At 47.9% G+C, this 21,473-nt stretch overlaps 1 protein-coding gene across 2 annotated transcripts; it reads left to right on the top strand.

Moving 5' to 3' along the window:
* The first annotated feature begins 1,192 nt into the window (after window positions 1-1,192).
* NDFIP1 (Nedd4 family interacting protein 1) lies at window positions 1,193-21,166 on the top strand. Of its 2 annotated transcripts, XR_015276742.1 has the most exons (9): window positions 1,193-3,960; window positions 12,896-12,983; window positions 13,719-13,849; window positions 14,689-14,776; window positions 14,944-15,068; window positions 16,674-16,740; window positions 17,296-17,401; window positions 19,337-20,121; window positions 20,327-21,166. XR_015276742.1 is itself a non-coding variant. In XM_086851828.1 (8 exons), exons 1-7 carry the CDS (start codon window positions 3,916-3,918, stop codon window positions 17,397-17,399), a joined length of 648 nt encoding a protein of 215 aa, XP_086707954.1. In that variant the 5' UTR covers window positions 1,193-3,915; the 3' UTR covers window positions 17,400-17,401; window positions 19,337-21,166. The 2 variants fall into 2 exon arrangements, 1 of the variants encoding a protein (XP_086707954.1); XM_086851828.1 differs by having other exon boundaries at window positions 19,337-21,166.
* The last annotated feature ends 307 nt before the right edge of the window (window positions 21,167-21,473 follow it).

Genomic DNA, 21,473 nt, shown 5'->3' with positions numbered 1-21,473 from the left:
TTTGGGGGTCACACCAGGCCGATGTGGAGGGCAATGCAGGAACAGGCAGCCCTGGGGAGCACCCATGCCAGTCCTTTCCCATTTTACAGGCGAGGTTCCCATGACAAAGCTGTCAGGACTTCACTCCTCACCAGGTTCAAAACTGCCAGCCTAAGCAGTAAGGGATTTACTCTGGACAGCAATGTTAAATTAACCATTGGTTAATTGTGATTTCTCCAGCAGGCTGAAGAAATAACGGAGCAACAAAGGACATTGGTGAGATGAGTGAGTGGGGGCCCCTAAAGTCAGGCTGCTCTGAGCTGGCTGTGCTATGTGGAGCCAATTTGGATTTCAGCTCTGCCTTGCCCCGTGCACCATCCAGCACAACTCACTGCATCGCTCCATATCTGCCCCTCGCTTCTGCTGCTGGTTTCAGAGGAAGGGAACTCCCATTGGGAAAGTCTTCCAATTCAATGCTACCTTTGTTTTCATTCCTCTTCCTCACAATACTCGTGGCTTATTGGAGCATAATTTTCCACACCAGTGAGCAAGGCACAGCGTCCACCCGGCTCTGCTGGCTGTGGGACGTGTGGCCGCGCTCGCTGGGGCTCTCCTCCTTCCAGCAGACCTGATGTGACCGAGTGGCTTTTGTTGTTGCAACAAACACTGAAATTGCAGCTGCCTGCATGTCCTAAACCCCGTACAGAGCCCACACCTGCAGAACCTGCTGCTTCTGAGGCAGTGAGGCAGCTTCCTTGGGCACAGGCTGTTGCAGAGTCACAGGATGGTTTAAGATCATCCAGTTTCACCCCTGCCATGAGCATTCCACCATCCCAGGTGGCTCCAGGCCCGATCCAACATGGCCTTAGACACCTCCAGGGATGGGCAAGCCACAGTTTGGCTTTTTTGAGCAAAAAGATCAAAGATGATTCAAACACAAGATGGTCCCAAGCACAAAAAGTCTTTGTGGCCAAGTGATGTTTTGGGGAGTAGCATCTGTTAGACAGCATTTATTAATCCTTAACAAACCTCTCCAGCTTAATTATACAACTCTAATTCAGGATGTTATTCCACAGTGGGAAATGAGATCTATGTATATTCAAACCCTGTGAATGCAATTCTTGCACATGGAGTGTGTCTGCCTCCAGGGACACAGAAGTACTTTTGAATTGATGATGAGAAAGTTTTTGTCATGTGAACATTTTGATTTTTTTTTTTAATTGGGTAATTAACACTAAAAGGTTAGAAGAAAGATCTAGTTTTAATGTCTTGCTCAATTATTACTAGTTTAGCTTACACACCCTGCTTTTGAGGTTTATTGTCTAGCTTTTAGTGTTGAATATTTATTACAAAGTGCAGATTAAAAGTGTTGAAATTGCTTATTTGTACACAATAATTAAAGGAACACATGTACAACTCCAAGATTTCAGAGGATTCACTCCACTGCACTTCTGTCATACTTTCAATTGCTTCCAAACACTTTCACAGCACATCCCGTACGGAAGTCACTAAAATCAATGACTTCAAGCTTCAAGTGTCTCTTGGGAGAAAAGACATTTTGTACTGGAGAAAAAGTCAAAAAACACAGAAGCATGAAGTGATTTGCCTCAAACTGCTTGGGAAATGAAAGCAGAACCAGTCATGTGCTGAAACCACAGCATCATCTTTCTACCGAGCTTCCCCATCTAAGAAAATAAAAATAAATACAGGGAGAGCAGCTGGAAGAAATTGCCTTTACCCTTCTGGAGTCAGTCATGCTCAGACTAGATGGACTAATTAGGCTGTGATTTGCCTCCACTGGCCCCAAAATGGCTTTGACACAAATGGTTTCACCATTTCTCCAGGATCTTCTCTGAGGACACGCACAGGTTCCATCTTATTTCAGTCTCTGTGTTGTCCAAGTCAATCACTGTGCAGCTAATTACCACTGCTGCTACAGCCTTACTTAGGGATGTAATCCCACCTTGGCAGTGAGTAAATCCATGCATGTCATCAGGACAGCTCCCCACTGCAGGGAAATTCTCAGTGCAAATTCTGACTCTTGTGGAAAGGTGAAACCAGAGTCTGTCAGTGCCTGCAGCTCTTGTTCCAGCTCCTTCAAAGGCACCTGTGTTGCAAGAAACCTGCCTCATCCTTGTGTCTCCAACATTTCTCAGGAGTCACTCTTTGAGGTTATTCATGGCTAAAATCCTTCACGGTTCCTGCCTCTCCTTCAGCATGAGAATGGGGATGTTCATTCATCTCACTAAGGCACCGGTGAACTCCCTGCCCCTCAAAGGCAAAATACAGGGAGGAAAGAATCCAGGCTGATTACGGTACGGAACAAGGAGCATTGAGGCCTGTATTTATGACTGAGAGTGCAGTTCATAACCATGTCCTCAGGCTTCAGTGCTTGCAACTCTCTGAATTTGCAGTTTGGAATCCCAGTGGGGCTGATTCAGCCTTCCTCATCCTAAAGCCGATATATTTAAATCTCATCCACCTTGGGGATTGATGTGGGTAACTTTACGCAAGCCTGACTAGAGCTGAGCCGCACATGTAGAAAACAAATGTTACACAAGCTGAGAAGTCTTTTGGCCAATGTGACACTGAAGAACTCAGAATAAACCAGCTTCTCTCACTGCGTGGTTTCCTACACGTGCTCTTTTGGAAGGAAGGAGCTCAACACCATCTGCTCGCTGTGGGTATGGAAGAGCTGACGGCCAAGACCTCATGTTTGGTGCAGCAGTCGCTGGCCTGTTCCCTGTCTGCCTGATGTGACAGGGACGAGTGGGGTTATGTGTGACCCAGCCTTGGTCAGCGTGCCTCAGACAGGGCTGGTTTCTCAGTGCTGGCTCTGGTGTGTCCCTGCTGAGGCAGCATTGTTTGTCAGCAGGGCTTTACATCAATGTCCTGACTCCATAGGTTTCACTAACACATCCTGTGGCAGCTTCTACTCTGAAAATGATACTTGAGTTCCACAATGTACATGATACGTAGTGCACAGTGCTTGTGGGGTCACTCCTGCAGCTCTGGTGGTGCCAGGGCCGTGCTGCTGGCTCTCGGCATTCCCGCAGGCAGTGGCACACCGGCTCCCCTCACACAGCCGGGTGGCCCTGGTCACCCTCCAGCCCCAGTGGGGCTGCCCTGGCTGGAAACCAGCCCAGCAGACAGACCTGGGGGTGCTGGTTGACAACACGAGCCCATCTGTGGGCAGTGGGGCGAGGCCAGTGGCACCGGGCCTGTGGCAGCAATGGGGCGGCAGCAGGAGCAGGGCAGGGCCTGTCCCCTGTGCTGGCACTGCCGGGGTCACACCTCGAGTGCTGTGTCCAGCTCTGGGCCCCTCACGGTGGGAGAGACATGGAGGGGCTGGAGCCAGGGAACGGAGCTGGGAAGGGGCTGGAGAATTCCTGAGGGAGCTGGGAAGGGGCTGGAGAATTCCTGAGGGAGCTGGGGGGGCTCAGCCTGGAGCAAAGGGGGATCAGGGGGAATTTCTGGCTCTGCACAAGTCCCTGGCAGGAGGGGACAGCCGCGGGGGTCGGGCTCTGCTCCCAGGAACAGGGACAGGAGGAGAGGGAACGGCCTCAGGCTGGGCCAGGGGAGGCTCAGGGTGGACAGCAGCAGGAATTTCCCCATGGAAAGGGAGCTCAGGCACTGGAACTGCCCAGGGAGGGTTGGATCCCATCCCTGGAGGTGGCACTCAGAGCTCTGGGCTGGGGACAAGGTGGGCATCAGGCACAGCCTGGACTCGATGGTGTGGCAGGTCTGTCCCAGCTCGGGTGGTTCAGCGATTCTGCGGCCCCTCCAGGAACGCTGCCCACGGCGGCTCCGGCGGCGGGCGGGGCGGGAGGCGGCGCGGCCGAGCGTGACGGGGAGGGCGGGAGCGAGCGGAGCCCGCAGCGAGCAGCGCCCGGGCCGCCGCCGCCTCCGCAGCGCCCGCACCGACCCCGCAGCGCCATGGCGGCCGCGGCCGCCGAGCCCAGCACCGGCCGCTATCAGCAGGTGAGGGGTGCCGGCGCCGGGATCGGGCGGCTCCCGGGGCGGTGGGGCCGGGAGCGGGGCCTGTGCTGGCGGCAGCGCCCGGGGCGGAGGCCGCGGGTCCCCGGGGGGTCGGGCCGGGCTCGGCCGCGGGGCCGCTCCCCGCCGGCTCGGGGCCGGCTGTGCCCCGGGCCGCTGTTTGCCCGGTCCCGGGGCCGGTGTTTGCTCTATCCTGGGGCCGGGTGTTTGCCCGGTCCCGGGGCCGGGTGTGTCTGGGGCCGGTGTTTACCCAGTCCCGGGGCGACCTTGGCGCAGGGCGCTGACCCGGCCGGTCATTTCCCCCCCAGGGCCGGGGAACGGTCTCGCCCCGAGGTTACCGTTAGTTTTCTTCCATCTTTTACGTGTGGGCTCCTCTGAAGTCCTCCTAGGCCAGGGGCTGGCCTTAAAGAGCTCTCTCGGGAATTCGGGTCATTCTTCTCTTCCTGCCTCCCGTTTGTCTGCAGTACCGGCCCCAAGGCAAGGGCCGGGTGTCGGCTGGGCCCCCGGTGTGACCCAGTTCTGGCAGGCGCCTTTCTCACATCAGACATGGAGAATTCTTTACTTAGAGTAATGGAGAAATCCCTCAAAACAGCAGACAGCTCGCTCCTGCTGAACCGAGGCTCTCCCAAGAAATCGCTGTGTTGTGACTTTTCCTGGGTAGCATTCCCAGCGTGGGTAGGCTCTCGCTCGGCAGAGTTCGAGATACACCCTCCCATGGGATGGAATACTTGTCTCATCTGACAGCTGCAGGTCTCCGTGGTTTTACATACTGGAAATGTGGAAGTTAAGTAAAACTTAGGCTTTTTTTTTCTTTTTTCTTTTTTCCTTTTTCTTTTTTTTTTTTTTTTTTTTTTTTTCCAATGCAAAACAGATGTGCTCACTTCCAATGACAAATCTCTTTGTGTTGTTCTGGGACCTGCTAGGGACAGATAACCAGGGCTCTGCACTAATCGCCTTTCCTGGCAGAGTCCTGCTGCTGGTGTTGACCCCAACAAGTGTCCTGACAAATGCCTTTTTCCAAGGGATCTGCAGCGTGTCCCATTGCCCGGAGCCATGGGGATGTGGGGCAGAATCGCTGAAGGAGCCCACTGCCTGGTGTTACCTGGCTGATGGACACACTCCTGCTTTCCTGCAAGAGGGGTGTGTAAAGCTGTTGTTTGCCAGCTCAGTGTTGTTTCTGCTCACACCTCGGGCAGACCCAGGGCAGACTCATCTGCGGAGCCCTGCGGAGATTAGGGAGCCAGGGCTGTGCCAGAGGATTTGCACTGCTAAAGACAAGCACATAATGGAGGCCTGTGGAGCCACTGGTTTAACTGGAGTGAGAGGCAGATTCTCACATGTAAATGTATTTACTTTTGTGCAGCTGTTTAGAAATTGCTTCTCTTCCTTCGCCCTCTGCCAGAACCCAGGTATTCCTGTTGTGAAGTGTGTTATCACTGAACTGCTAATGCTTGCTTCAAAAACCCTGCAATCTGTGGTGATGCAGTTGGGATTTAGATAAAGAGAAGGTGAGAGAATGGGAGAGTCTCTGTAGCGTTGAAAGTGTCTGGTTTTTCCCCATATTTTGAAACTTACTGTGTGTGTGAAATGTACAATAATGAATGTACCATATGCCAAAGAAGAGAGACTGATAGTGAAGCAATAACTGCAAGGGCTACAGGTGAATACAGGACCCAGTGGAGGTAGCTGGAGAAATTCACAAGCAGCTCATTTCATACTTTAAATTTTTGGATTATAAGTCAGTGGAGGAATTTTTAAAGCTTGATCTTTTTGGGTGATGGAGTAATGCATTAATGGAGTTGGTTATGTAGGTAAGTTGTTCCTGTACTGGTAGATGTGATTTTGACTGTCCAAGCGTGCCAGGGATGTGTAACTCTCACTCTGGTATGGATATCCATGTATCCATGTGTGTGTGGCAGCAGCACTGAGGTGTGGCCACTATGGACCTGTACAATATTTGTAGGATTCCTTAAGTGCCTGTATTTTCAGGAAAAAAAAAAGGTGAGAGTTAGTGACCATGAACCGAGCACAACAGAACTCGATACCCGAGTTTGAGACCTGTGTGCTTCCTCTCCCACCCCTTCCTCAGCCTTGCAGGTGGGATATGGGAAGGTGGGAATGTGGGCTGTGCTCCATCAGCAGCCTCTTTCTTCTCTGCAGACTCCCAGCCCATGTCCGTTCACATCGTGGGCAGTGTGCAAGGGGTGTGCACTGATTGATTTTCCAAAGCAAACTTCCTAGCCCTGGCTTTGTTCAGGCATTAGATAATCTGCTAAAAAGTGGCCTGCAGTGATGGCTTTGGGTGATGTGAGTCTCAGCTCAGTGCTGAGGAACTGCAGCTCCATGTAAAATAAAACTAAAACTCTGGAGAAGGGATTTCAGCCTCCCTGACCCCTTCCCTGGGGGAGCAGGGCTGGGACAGGGTCAGACTCTGGATCTGGATCCTCCTCTGCAGGCCACGTGCTGGGGCTGCGCTTGTGGAGGTGGCAGTGGAGAGGTTTGGGAAGAAGGAGAGCTGCAGCCCGCCCTGGTGCTGTTATTCCAGGCACTGCTGTGTCCCCAAAAAGGGCCACTGAGAGGCTGCTGTCATTTCAGTCTGCCTTTGGGAAAGTTAGACAGGGATGTTGTTGGGATTAGGGGGTTTAAAGCCTTTCCAGCATAACCCTGGGTTGAGGGTTCAGTTGGCAGAACTATATTTCATCCTTGGAAAAGAAATGACCCTCCATTCTGGAAAAAATAGCCCAGCTTTAACAGGTTTATTTACACTCTGTGTTTTCCAGGCATGCTTTGCACTTGGAGCATTCGAAAATATATGTGAGGTGTATGAGTAATGTAAACCCACCTAGGAAATGGTGGGAGTGTTAAATAATGAGGATGTATTCCTTTTTAAGTGCTGTGTCTTCCTGTTCCACTTGTTGAAGGTTTACATGGATCATGAATCATTCCAGAAAGGGAGGTGTCAATGGGAAAAATAAGGAAGAAAGATTTTTCCATTTGTTTGTTTTTCGTTCTGTGAAAACTGTAGAAGAAATACAGTGCTGGAGATAGAATGGGAATAGAATTTAAATCCATGAAGAAGCACAATGCTTCTTTAATATCTGGGGAGGCTGGAAGGGAACAGAGAGGCAGATATCAGTTGCTGCCTTGTGTGTACCTTGTGTTTAACTTTTCAGCTGGAATGGGCACACAGCTTGAAACTAAAAAACGAGAACATCCCAGATATTTTCCTGTCAGCAATTAGAATCAGAAATGTCAGTGAATGTTTCCTCAGTGAGGGCCTTGCAGTGTGCAAGATGTGCTGGCTAAAGATAAGAATGGTAAGAAAAGTTGCAGGGTAGATTGTTTGCATATTTATTTATATATTTTATTTGTAAGGAGAAGAGGAGATGCCATTGACATAAACCCTGTATAATTAGAAAAATTGCAGAATAAAATTGTTTGTGCAGCCTCTGCTCTGAGGTTGTGCTGAAGCTGCCCCATGTTCAGCCTTGGTTGTGCTCAGGTGACTAAAATCTGATTATTTTCCTCTGAAACATCCACCTCTGTAGGCAACAGTACCTGTCAGGTAAGTTTGCAAGGGTTTAGTGATTCTGTGTGGAAATGTTATTGTAGAATTTAAATATATTCTGTCCCTAAAACTCAGAGGATGTGGGAAAGGCAGGGAAACAGCAGCAGTGTCATCTCACAGCTTGTGTAGCAGGAGAAAACAGCATTGCATGCAAACTTTTAAATACAATATTATCTCAGGCATCAGGATGGTGTTGAACTCTTGAGCTGGGCTTTTTTAGTAACTTTTCTCTCATCACTGAAATTCAGTGGGGTTCAGTAACCCCATTGGGAAGCAGCCATAGGAACAATCCCTGGGGACTTTGGATTGTTAAATGCTCCCAGGAGATGAGGAACCTTTTTCTGTGGGTTTGGCATCATAACTACCCAGAAAGCAAGGAGCAGAAGTTGTGTGTGTGCAAATTCTGATCCTTTGTCATTGGGACGAGTGAGCAAAATTCAGTAATGAGGGGTATCCAATCATTCTGTCCCTGCCTGTTGTGAAATATCCAGATTTGATCTATGGTGGCACAATGGGAATTTTTTTCCATTGAAGATACTTAACCTTCTTCATATGACCATTTAAGAAATGTGCTATTTTATAATGTTAAGAAGTCTTACTGTAATGGCCTAAAGTCCAGAAAAATATTAATCTGCTTCTAAATATTATGAGAAGGCCTTATGCTTTAAGTGTGGGAAATTTATTTACAGCTATCCAAGATTAAAATCTACTTTTTCCATATTAAGACCTTGATCTCTCAAGACTAAGGCCAATGTGTGGGCACAGGTTTGTGCTGGCCCAAGTTCTTGTTCCCAGTGTGTCCAGCCCAGCCTAACTCCCTGTTTGAACAGAAATGGGGGGATTAGACCCCGTTGTTTCCCAGGACATCTCTGTGGTGTCAGGCCCTTGGCTGCAGTGAGTCAGAGGACAACACCCTCAGGAGCACAGGTTGTATTTTATTGACCTAAAATAGGTTTTGATTTGTGGTTTTGCCTTTTGGTGGCTCATGGGGTCGTTGCCATCAGCTGGATGCTGCTGCTGGTTCCTGTTGGTGCTCACTGGGTGCCAGGGAGCTGCTCCAGCTGGGGAAGAACAGGTTGGTTTGGGGAGTGGAGGCACAATTCTCAGTCCTTTATTAAAAGGGAGGAGTTTCTCAGAATCTCAAAGTCACTCAGGTTGGAAAAGCCCTCCCAGCCCATCGAGTCCAGGCTATGCCCAATCCCTACCCTGTCCCCAGCCCAGAGCACCGAGTGCCACCTCCAGGAATTCCTTGGGCACCTTCAGGGATGGGCTCTCCAAACCTCCCTGGGCAGTTCCAGTGCCTGAGCCCCGTTTCCATGGAGGAATTCTGGGGCTGGCACATGCAGGGCTCTCCCTCCCAGGGCTGGGCTCTGCTCAGGGCTGGCTCCCCAGCACGAGGTTTGGCCAGGAGCATCTCCCCAGGGAGGGTTGGCTCGGCACAGGTGCCAGATGTGTCACCTGAGAGGTGCTCGACACACCTGTGCCAGTGCAGGAGACACTCGGGGCTGTCACTGCTCCAGGGAAATGGGCTGGAAGAGCCTACGGGAGAAAACAGTTATTTGCTTGTCAGGGAGAGGGCTGAAGGGTGTGGGTTGGCTTGTCTGGTAGCTTATCATTATTCCTGCTGATTAATAAGGTGATGTTAAGTTACAGGAATTTGCAACAACTTCGGGCAAAAGTCAGGATTTTAAATCAGGGTGTGTTTAATTAAGTAAAGCAAAAGTCAGTAAAAATAACTCTCCTTTTCAGAGTTGGCAGTGACTTTAATTTACTTCCAAAAGGCTGAAGATATGTAATGATATGTGATCTATTGCTAAGGCCAAGCCTGTAGTAATGCTGATTTAGTGTAGTAATGCTGATTTAGTGTAAAGAATATTTACGTGCATTCTCAGAACTTGGCAAAGGAGAGTTAAAAAATAAAGATTCAAAACTATGTCAGCAGCCCATATGCTGAGTTTAGGAAATTTGGAAGAATTAACCAATATATTTATTGGAAGTGCTTTCTTCAAAGTTTGCATGGAAATATTTCCAAACAGCTTGGAAGATTTCAGCTTTTATGCTGCTGTACTGTGTATTTTCATGGGACAGGTCTTGGTCAGGACAAGTAGCAACCAGAGGTGATGTCAGCTCAGTGCCAGGCTTCTGATGCTGGGGTTTTTTTTGAAAATAAATACCCCTGGGTGTTCTATCAGTCAACTTTCTGTTGGTTTTGCAGTCTGGTGAAAAAATCCCAGCCAAACCGTTGATTTAATAACTGCATGCATGGCTGTAAAGACTGCTTTATTTTTTAATGCCACAAATAGCAGAACCTTGCCTGAAAAGTTAAAATCCATCAGTGAATCTAGGAAAGAATTATCCCACAGCCTCAGCAGAACAGACTGAAGTCAGACACAGCTTTTAACCAGGTTCCCTGGGTGCTGAAGCCTCGGGGGAATTCTCTGGGAGCCGAGTCCATACCTGGAGCTGTGCAGGGCAGGTGGGAGCCAGGCTGGGCCAGGGCAGCAGTGTGGCCCTGCGAGTCCTGATGAATCATTCTTCCTGTCACATGAACCTCCCTGCTCTGCTAATAGGCACTTAGTTGAATTTTAGATGCCTGGAATCATTAAAAAGGCTGGAAGGCATTTGTGTACCTTGTCCATTAGAAGAAAAATATGTTTTCTATAACTGTAACCTCCTACAGCCTCGAGCTCAACTTCAGAAAGTAGCTGCATTTTTTGTGTCATTATCCATTACCTGAATTGGGATGTTTGAAGGCAGCAGTGAATTCAGCTGCTTTCTCCCACATGACATTAGTGGAAGAACATGTATTCCTTTTTACTATTGAAAGAAGAACCAGTGGTAGGAGTTAATATTCCACTCAATATCTGTGTCCTCTTTTGTTTCATTTCTTCCAGTGTTGTCACATGTGGTGCTTTCCTCCCCCCTTCCTGGTGACTGTGCTCTCAGGCTTTGCCTGCCTTCTTTCTTACAGGCATGAGGGGTTGAATTTCTGCCTCCCCCTCACCTGGAGGGCAGGTAACAAAAGGCAGGTGGAATCCAGAGTGTCCCAGCTGTGACAGAGCCTTTCCTCCTGTTAATAGACCAGGTCCTGCACAGGCAGAGGGAGAAAAGAAGTACTGAATTTTTATGGATAGACTGACAATACGCATGGTGGAGCATTTTCTGAGAATTCATAAACTACAAAGCCGGGGGAATCATGGAATCACAGAATGCTTTGGGTTATGACCTTAAAGATTGTCTTTTTCTACCCCTGCCATGTCCAGGGATCCAGGGGCAGCTTCTCTGGGCAGAGATTGACTCAAGCAGTTTGATTCTGTGTTTTCCTGTCCCTTCCATTGCACCTCATGCTCTGTGCACCATGGTTTGGGATTTCTGGAGTAATGCTGTTTTTCTAAAACAAAATTAGAGCATGCTCTAATAGACAATTACTTCTCAAGTTAGTTTTCACTTCTAATGCCGAGCTCCATGTGGTTTATAAAATGAGGCATTTTTGTTTCTTGGAAAGGCTTTGAGAAGATGAAGGTGCCTTGCTGTGGTGGGAGCTGCTGCAGCTCCTCCTGCCCCTGCCCAGTGCCCTGGGGCTCTGTAAAGCTGCAGGTGAGGCAGGTCCTGCCACCTCCACCCCCAGGGCCTCACACCCCAGCATTGTTTGCTCTGCTTCACATCTGGCCAGGGAGCGGCTCTGGGGATGTGTGCTGCTGACAGCTGGGCTGGGAGCTGCTCCTGCCAGAACACGGATTAAATTTTCATCCGGATCACTGATTTCTCCTTCTTCAAGGAAATGGCTCAGTGTTGTCATGTGAGGACTTCTGAGCCACAAAGCTCGGGGCTGACCAGCACGCTTTTCTTTTTTCCCCCACTTATTCTGTTTAGAAAATGTTCCTGGGGAGCAGAGTGAGCTTCAGCTGCTGTGGAACTGGAGTGCAGGACTGTGGTGCTCTGCTGTTTCACCGCAGCTGGACTGGCAGACAGTGCTTCTGATTTTGTTCTGGTGCTTCTCAGTGTTGTTTCCTCCCCTTTCCCCCTCTCAGCTGACCCATTGGACCTGCCAGCAGAACCACTCACTGTCATCTGCTAAGACCAGTTAAGACTTTCACAGAGGATGTGGATATAGTGTGATGTGGAACAGACTATTGATTATAGACTTTCACTGGCACAGAGCAGCTGTGGCTGCCCCTGGATCCCTGGAAGTGTCCAAGGCCAGGCTGGGAGCAATCTGGGACAGGAGAAGGTGTCCCTGCCTATGGCAGGGGCTGGAATGGGATGGGCTTTAAGGTCCCTTCCAGCCCAAACCATTCTGTAATCTTTGATGTTAAGCAGCAAAAGGAGTAAAACTCCAAACCACAGAACACTTGGATAGCCCAGATCTGCATTTAGAAGCGTGAGCTGATTTATTTTCCCCTGATAAGATGTACAAATAAGAACATCCCCCTACGCCCTACACCCCCTGTGTTAAATGCTCAAGGAGAATGGCAACATGTCTCTCCAAAGGAAAAAAGGCAAAATATCCTGGATGGCTTAGGAGCAGCTGTGTGGGATTGCGGGAGGGAAGGCTGGAGGAGACATTGTTCAGTGGTGATTTCAAAGGAGGGCAGTGCCTCCAGCTCAGCCCAGTGCTTTGGTCCCGAGGTGCTTCTTTGAGGTGAGCTGTTCTGCAGAACACCTTGGAGCTTTTGCTGCTGAGGTGGTGGAAAATGGAAGGAAGGGAAACGTGAGATGGCAGCTTTAACCTCCTTTCTGGCCTGGTCCTGCTGCCTCCCTGATGAAAGCTGCCATGGCACACCTGCCTCGTGTGAGTGGTGCTGGATCTGTGATAGCTCCTGGTTATTTATACAGAGCCTGTGGGAAGCACAGTGCACAAAATAAACCGGCTCCTTTTCAGTCATGCAGTGTGAAAGGTTGAAGGGAAATGGCAACATTTATACTTCTGTGCATCATTATGTAATGTATCCATGGAAAAAACCTTCCTTAGGAAAGGCACAGGCAGCAATGGAGCCTTTTGTTGGGTATCTCACAGCATTGCTTGGACTAAAACAGATGCAACTGCAGCTCCTAAGCAGTGTGAGCTGAGGAAGTGCCAGGGAAATGGAAAGGTACTGGGGAGCTGTGTGCTGTGCTTCGCTGGAGTCCAGGTGTGTGAGGAGAGGATTTAAAAACAACATTAAAACTGAGATGGAAGATTGATCATTTCAAGTGGGAATGCTTCAGAGGGAGGCTGAGCAGCTGCTCTGTGTCCCGTGGTGCTGCAGAGCAGTCTTCTTCCAGAAGAGTCTGTTGTGTGCAATTAAAGCTGTGGGGGTGATGTCAGAGCTCTGAGAACACCCCCTAACCCTGGTGTGTGGTTCTGTTCAGCTGCAGAATGAAGAGGAGCCGGGCGAGGCCGTGCCGGTGGTGAGCGATGCCCCTCCGCCCTACAGCAGCATTTCTGCAGAGAGCACAGGTACTCAGAGCGGGCAGAGGGCTGGGCTTGTCTGCTGCCACTGACTGCTCTCCTCATCCACAGCTGCCACTGCAGCCCCTTCCCAAGCTGCGAGGATCAGGATTGATCCACACAGCCTGTTTGTTGGTACTTGTGGTTTAGGAGATGCAATTTGGCTGCGTTCATCTGATGTCATCCCATCTAGGGGTGTTCAAGTTACAGTTCGCAGTGTTCTCAGTAAATTGAAGACAGTTCAAAATCAAAGTGCTGTGAGGATTTGTGGTTCCCCTCTCATTATCTGGCATTTGGATGATGATGTGCCCCTTCCTTAAAGGATTGGTTACTTAAAAGGGTTTAAAGAATTCACTTTTCCTGTACTTTCCAAAAAGTACTTCCTAAGCACTTGGTCATAAGGATGGGACTTTGAATCATCCTCCTCTCCTGTCACTAATAACTTTAATAACCACTTGGATCTGGAAACGTGACTGTGTGTGAGTATCCAAGTCAGCAGAGGCACAGCATGTGGTGTTGTTTTAAGCAGAAGTGCAGCCAGACATGTTCAGGGAGTGTTCTGTGGGTTGCTGGCTATCAGAGAAGGTGCTCCTGTGCTTTTCACTTTCTGCTTTGGGATGGCTGGGATGGATGGAAGGGTGGGGAGTGGGGCTCACTGGAGGTCACCTGGAGCACTGCTCGTTCCCAGCACGGTGTTCTTAAGCAAGTGCTGAGTTCCCTCCTGTGTAACTGTTTTTTGTGCAGCTTATTTTGACTACAAGGATGAGTCAGGGTTCCCGAAGCCGCCGTCCTACAACGTGGCCACCACTCTGCCCAGCTACGACGAGGCCGAGAGGACCAAGGCTGAGGCCACCATTCCCTTGGTGCCTGGCAGGGTGAGTGTCCCTGGCTGTCCCTGCACTGCTGGGTCCAATTTCAGCTTTAACTCCTGCCCATCATCTCCCTTGACTTCTGAAGTTTGTGTTGGGCTTTTTGTGTTTTTGCAGCTTTTTGGAGTGGTGACGTTCCACACTCCTGAGAGTCCTGTGGCTTTTTTCTTTTTAATTTTCCTCTGAGCACTGTGATGATGTCAGACATCTCAGCAATGCCAGCATGTGCTAGCCAGATTAGCTTGGCAAGCTGACAGAGGGGCTGTACTGTATCCCTGTGCTCTGACACTGGGGTGTTTGTTGGTTTTTTTTTTCATTTTTCAAAAAGATTTAGGATTAATTCTTCAGCTGTCTGGCATATCTACCCTTGATGCTCCTGCTGCTTACTTAGTTGGCTTTTTTGGAGGTCAGTGTAGCTGATACAAGCACGATAAAATCATTCTGTCAGAATTATTTCTTTTTGTCTTTTCAACATTGTCTCTTGTGCAGCCATTCCCTCCACCCCTGCTAGCATTAGAAGTCCACTGCTCATTACACTTCTTCACAGAAGCCAAATTCCTTGCTGAGATGATAATTTTTTGATGAGTTGAAGAATTCTTCACAGTGAGAACAAGAACATGTTTGACTATGTTAAAAATAAAGATACATTTCCTATTCTATAGATAACATTCCATGCCCTGCACCATTTCAGGATGAGAAATGGGAATTTTCTCGTGCTTGCATTTGTAGCCTTTTGAGATTTAGGATTCCAGCCCTTTTTTTGAAGAGTCACAGCATGAAGTGGGGTTGCTGTGTGGCCTGGGCTGACCTCAGTCCCCCATGTGCTGCCTCCCTGTGCTTTGCAGGATGATGACTTTGTGACACGGGATGACTTTGATGACACTGACCAGCTGAGGATAGGAAACGATGGCATCTTCATGCTGACTTTCTTCAGTAAGTACCTGATGGAATGAAGTTTTTTCCAAGCAGTGACCCAGAATACTTTGGGTCCCATTTATGTTTATGTAGCACCAGAAAAAACCTGTGTGCCAAGGGGTTTATGGTTTTTTCCCTTGGAATGTAAAGGTGTCTCGACCTGCTGCTTTTCTCCTGTTTTTCAGTGGCATTCCTCTTCAACTGGATTGGATTTTTCCTGTCTTTCTGTCTGACTACTTCAGCTGCAGGACGATATGGGGCCATTTCTGGATTTGGTCTGTCTCTTATTAAGTGGATCCTTATTGTCAGGGTGAGTTGTGTGGTGCAAAAGCACATCCACAGACACTGATACTCTTTTTCCCCAGCAGGTTTTTATGTCATACTGAAGTTAGTGATGAATCTAGTTTTTTTTTTTAAATAACGAAATTTTTTTTAGCTACTTATTCACTAAGAAAAGAGCTTTTCATAATTACATCCTGTTAATATACTGGAATTACAATTGTAGTAAAAGAAAGGAAAGATTGTACACCCAGATATGCTTTGGTGATGCTCCATCCCTGGAATTGTCCAAGTCTAAGCTGGACAGGGATTCCTGGGATAGTGGAAGGTGTCCCTGTCTGTGCCAAAACAGAGGAGCTGTAGGATCCTTTCCAACCCAACCCAGTCTGGGATTCTGGGATTCATTCTGAGTGTGTCTGACAGTGTGGCCTGGATCAGAGTGTGGATTTGTGCTGAGCAGCAGCAATGGAAAATCCTGGGAAAACATTAACCCAGGCAAAGCCAGCCCTGCTTCGGCTCTGCAGCCTGCTGTGCCTTTGGCTCTCCTCTGGAAATAAGGAAATTCTCTAAAACGCAGGATAGCTGGTGAGGAGAGGGAAACAGGGATGTGGGGAGGAGCAAGGGCTGGAGCAGCAGTGGAAGAGGACCGTGGGTGCCCTCTGGTGCAGCCTCCCTGCGGCACAGGAGCAGGGACCCGGAGCAAGCTGCCATCCTGCTCTAAGTTTTTTGGCTCTTATATTTCTTGGAGGGATTGGGAGAAAATATTTCCATCAGGAAATCTTTATTTGGAGCCTGTGAAATGATGGTGCACAGACATTCCTGGCTGAAAGATGAATTTCAAGCAAAGCAGCTTGTTGGCTGTAAGTAGAAGTAGAGAGCATTAATGTCAGAACTGTCACTTCCTACCCTGTCTTTTGGGGCTGGGAATTCTAATTTGTAAATGCAGCATCTCTTCACTTTTCTGTTGGCAGTTTTTTGGTCATCTTGGTACAGAGGTGTTAAGAACTATTTGTTGGATTAAGAGTGGTGGCAAAAAGAGGTGACATTATTTCTGGGTTTGATTTACAGTAATAGGTTTATCTTCTATTAGGTTTTAAACTTGAATAGAGCAAACCCAGAGGAATGATACTGTATTTATACTGAAACTGTGAACTTCAGTGCTCTCACAGTGTTGGTACCCCTCGTTTTATAGCAGTAATTTTCCCAATTGGGAATCTTGTCAATGGGTTCCACAGATGTGGGATTTCTTTCCCAACTGTTACACCATCCAACCTGAATGTGTAATGAATGTGCTGCAAGCCTGCTCTGCCCTTTCAGAAACTGCAGCTGTGCTTTGTAAGCATCCAGGACACAATTTAAACCAGGAATATTTGCCAGTAGTGTCCTTGTGCCCCACTGATTGCCAGAGTTGGTGGCTGGGTGTTGAGCCTGTCCCATTCCCCTTGTTAGAGCTGGTGCAGAAAAACTGTCAGTGACAGTTTGTGGATGAAACTCATTCCTGCAGCTGGTGAAATGCAGCATTCCATGAGATCTCTTGTGTGCAGCCCTGATCTGGTTACTGCTAAAATTGCTGGGAATAGATTTTGGTTCACAAATTTCCATGTGCTCTAAGCTGTATTTTTTTTCTGTTTTTCAGTTCTCCACCTATTTTCCTGGCTACTTCGATGGCCAGTACTGGCTTTGGTGGGTCTTCCTTGTACTAGGTGAGTGTCTAGGGAGGGGGTAAAGATGCTTAAAAACTCTGTAAAGTCAGAATTTTGTGAACATTCCTGGCTGTTAAATATGTGTGTGTAGATGTAAAGATGAAATGTGACCCTCATGCTCCTCTGACTGAACACATTCAGATTTTAAAGGCACGTGTAAACACTGTCTTTCTGTTGCCAGTTCTTGGTGGCAGCATCCAGAAGTTAAAAAGAGAATAATGCTTGCAACTGATGTTGTGTCTGCTCTTGCATCCTAAATGGAAGAGTGGATTGTTGCCTTCCTCATTTTATTTTCTTTTTCCTTCATTGGGAGTGACAGGATCTTGTTTGAAGTCAAAAGTTTTATGATTGCCCAAGCAAAGTTTGTTTTTAAAGTTACCTGAAGTGGAAAGATGAGGTGTTACTGCTACCAGAAATAATTACTGTGTGTGATCAGCTGCTGTGGAGCCGTGCAGTGACGAGGTCCCTCTGTAGTGGTGGCAGGAGTTCAGTTGCTCCCTCTCCCTGAAGAAGCAACACCTGTGTTAACTGGACAAATGTGTCTCTCCCCTGCAGGTTTTCTGCTGTTTCTCAGAGGATTTATTAATTATGCAAAGGTTAGGAAGATGCCAGATACGTTTTCCACTCTCCCGAGAACCAGAGTTCTCTTTATTTACTAAAGGTAAATTTTCTGCTTTCCTGAATTTGTTCTGCTTTGATTTTAACTCTATTTAGTGACTTTTCTAGGCTACACTTTCCATTGCTTGAATATTTTTAGAACTCAGGGAAGCAGGGAACAGTTGTTTCTTGGTATCCCCTACCCAACCCCTGAGTCTGCAGAGCCCAGATTGACCTGGATGGGAGGCAGAGGAACACTGCACATTTCTCCCTGAGTTTTTGCTGTGAGGAATTGGATATTCTTTTGATTCCATGCCTAGATACCGAGAGAACAAAACCCGTGCCCCTCGGCACTGCAGTGTATTTGGCAAATGTGTCTTTGAGAATAAATCACATGCCTGAAACACGTGGTGTGTCCCAAACCCGAGGAGAGGTCACAAAATGCTGTTAGAGGGGCAGTGCCTTTGGCTTGTGTCCCAGAACAAGCAATTTGTCTGAATTGTGCTGTTTGAAATTGCTGCCAGGTTCCTGAAGAAGTGACACCCTTGCACACCTTTGCTCTCCTCAGACCTCTTCCACACACCTGAGCTGAAAATCTTGCAAAAACCTGAGTGCCTGGGAGTCTTTTGCTTCAGTGCTGAGCCTCAGCCTGGCTGCTCTAATGGGGCTTTAAAGGAGGAGGCTTAAGTAGCTGAAGGCTTGTAGCATAATTTCCTGCTCACAGCAGATAATGGCCTGGCATTAACTGTCCCTCCCCGAGGGGAAGGAAATCCTGGAATAGGTTGCTTCCCAGCTGGGGAATGCAACATGATTCTCCCTTTAGAAATATCATAATAACACTCCATTTCCCCAGACAGAGGCAATTGCAGCTGGGACAGTCAAAGAAACCAAACCAACCCCAGCTTTAAATTGGGGGTCATTAAATTGTTGAGATTTGAAAACCGAGCCTTGGGTTTCCAAATGCGCTTCCCTTTTATTAGAAACTGCAAATTGCCCACGATTCTACTTCATTTCCAGTCTGTGAGGAGAACCTGCAGCACAGAACAGCCTTTGTGCAGTGTTTTCCTCTGGTGATAGTGTGTAAAAATAGTTCAGCCAATTCCTTTACGTGTTTCAGTTCTGTTTAACAAAGTTCTGGTTTGTGACATCCTCCAGGATCTGTAATATCCTCTCAGATTCCTGCTGAGTCACCAGAGGGTTGATTTCCCCCAGTTTCTGGTTACGGAATGTGAGCATTTAAAGTCAGCTTTATCTCTGTATTTTCTCTGACTGAACAATTTTTTTAAAATTTTGCCCTTTTACCAAGACTTCATTTTTTTTATTTCCTAAAGGAACTCTGTGGTTTCTTTTTGCACAGACTTTTCCTATGTTTGAAATTTGAAATTACAGTTTTAGAGACCTGGCTTCACTCCTTGCTTGTGGAGGTGTAGAGTGTTTGAATTCTTACTTATGTGTCATTTCAGAGCATTTTCAAAAAGCACTTTTCCTTTCATATATGCTGAGATAAATGTCCAGAATAATTCATAAACATTACAACTTCAATACTTCCTCTGAAAATAAATCTTTAATCCTGAATTCTGAGTGAGGAAACCACAAAAAACTCAGACTTTTAATGTATTATTGTTCTTAGATGAGATTTCCTCTTGAGGGCATGATGCAAAGGGCACAGTGAGGGGTTATTTTTATTATAGAGCGAGGATAGTTTTTAGAAAATTAGGAGGAGACTAATGAGTGCAAACCAGAAAATACAGCCTGGTGAAATGAATCCTGTGGAAAGCTGGAGTTTACTATTCCAGCTGTGTGTGCAGTAACAGACACAATCCTGGTGTGATCCTGTAAAATACACACAGATTGCTGAGCATTTTGCTGGAGTCACATCATTGTGTGCTCAGACACTTCATAAGCCCTCAGACATCCTGTGCTGTGTGAACGACATCCTCCTGTTATCCAAAATAACCCTCTGACTGCAGTTTCGGTGTTCAATATCCTTCTCCAACAGATGTTTTCTGGCAAATGTCTTCCTGCATTAGTGAAATCCCCCCCAAGAAGCAGCAGGACACCTGCAGGAAGTGAATCAAGGCTCTGGAGCAGAAGAAAAAATAATCACCTGCTTTAAAATAAATAAATAAAAGTACTGTTGGAAAAAGAAAAAAAAAAAAAGGAGAAACATTTCTTTCTATTTGTTTTTAGGTGTAAAATTTTAATAATTAACGCAGAATTCTGTAATTGTTGACTCATTAGTGGCTAATGTTTGAAGCAGCTCTTGCAGTGAGTCTGTGGCGTGCTGATGAAGGCGTTCAAGCCCGAGTTTGTGGTGCTTGGGCAGCGGGAGCCAAAGCAGGGCCAGCAGGGGCCAGGCTTGCTTTAGTTCCTCCTCCAGCCTGGGAGCTGTGCCTGTGCTGAGCAGGGTGTGACACTGTCCTGTGCATTGTGACACTGTCCTGTGCAGGGTGTGACACTGTCCTGTGCTGTTTGACACTGTCCTGTGCAGGGTGACACTGTCCTGTGCTGTTTGACACTGTCCTGTGCAGGGTGACACTGTCCTGTGCAGGGTGTGACACTGTCCTGTGCAGGGTGTGACACTGTCCTGTGCAGAGTGACACTGTCCTGTGCATTGTGTGACACTGTCCTGTGCAGGGTGACACTGTTCTGTGCAGGGTGACACTGTCCTGTGCAGGGTGACACTGTCCTGTGCAGGGTGTGACACTGTCCTGTGCAGGGTGACACTGTCCTGTGCAGGGTGTGACACTGTCCTGTGCAGGGTGTGACACTGTCCTGTGCAGAGTGACACTGTCCTGTGCATTGTGTGACACTGTCCTGTGCTGTGTGACACTGTCCTGTGCTGTTTGACACTCCTGTGCAGGGTGTGACACTGTCCTGTGCAGGGTGACACTGTCCTGTGCTGTTTGACACTGTCCTGTGCAGGGTGTGGCACTGTCCTGTGCATAGTGACATTGTCCTGTGCAGGGTGTGACACTGTCCTGTGCAGGGTGACACTGTCCTGTGCAGGGTGTGACACTGTGTCCTGTGCAGTGTCACCCTGTCCTGGACAGTCTGTGTGTGCTCTGTGTCCTGTACAGCCCATGTATCTCCGTGTGCTCTGTGTCCTCTCCTGTCCATCCCTGTCCATCCCTGTCCCCGTGTCCATCCCTGTCCATCCCTGTCCATCCCTGTCCATCCCTGTCCATCCCTGTCCATCCCTGTCCCCGTGTCCATCCCTGTCCATCCCTGTCCCTGTGTCCATCCCTGTGTGTCCCTGTCCCCGTGTCCATCCCTGTCCATCCCTGTCCATCCCTGTCCCCGTGTGCTGTTGGGGGTGGCTCTGGAGCTGAGGTGGCAGTGCAGGGTGGCTGTGCTCCTGCAATCCCAGCACTGGGGGCCTGTGGAGGAACAGAGCTTGCTGCAGTCCAGACTCAGAGGTGGCATTGGGAATTTAGAGGTGGCACAAGTATTAACTTTTAACAGTCTTTATTCTCGGTGTTGTAGTATCCTTTCCTTTCGCACCACCAACTGTTTGGGCTCTCCAGGGGTTTTCACAGATCGAGTCTGTAGTGTAAAACTGAAAGATCATGTTGCAACTTTGTATAAAAACCATCTTGCAAAACAAAGGCCTTTCTTTTTTCTTTGGCTTGGGACTTTTGAGACAATTCCTAACATACCTGTAATTCTTGCTTTTATAATTTGTGTTAGCAGAGACTCTGATGCGTTGGAAATGTAGATTTAATGTGCACTCCTGTGCTTTCTGCCAAGTGGTCATTCACTTTGGAGTTTTACTATGTTCAACCTGTAAATACAGCAGAATGTCAATAAATGTCACTTCTGTAGCGATTGTTGCTGTGGGACAATGTTTGTTTGACTTTTCATGTGTTACTGCACCTGGTTACCAATGACAAACCTGGAGTATCCAGAGGCATTCCATCACTTTCCATGGAAGGAGTAACACAAATCTCCAGGCTGTCCATCTTTTTTGTAATCCAGCTTGTCAGAAAATGGTGATTCCGTTTTGGGGGATTTGTTGGGTTTTTGGTAGTTTCATGACTTAACCTGATCCATGAGACTGGTTTTGGTTCACAGCTGAACTTCTCAAATGTCCAGTCCCCACAAACAGGCAGTTGGGGCTGACAGAGATGGATAGA

This window comes from Cyanistes caeruleus, chromosome 15 (genome assembly GCF_971803275.1).
Source record: "Cyanistes caeruleus chromosome 15, bCyaCae1.hap1.1, whole genome shotgun sequence".
In the NCBI taxonomy this organism is placed as follows: Eukaryota; Metazoa; Chordata; class Aves; order Passeriformes; family Paridae; genus Cyanistes; species Cyanistes caeruleus.
This window is presented reverse-complemented; position numbering and strand designations above follow the sequence as displayed.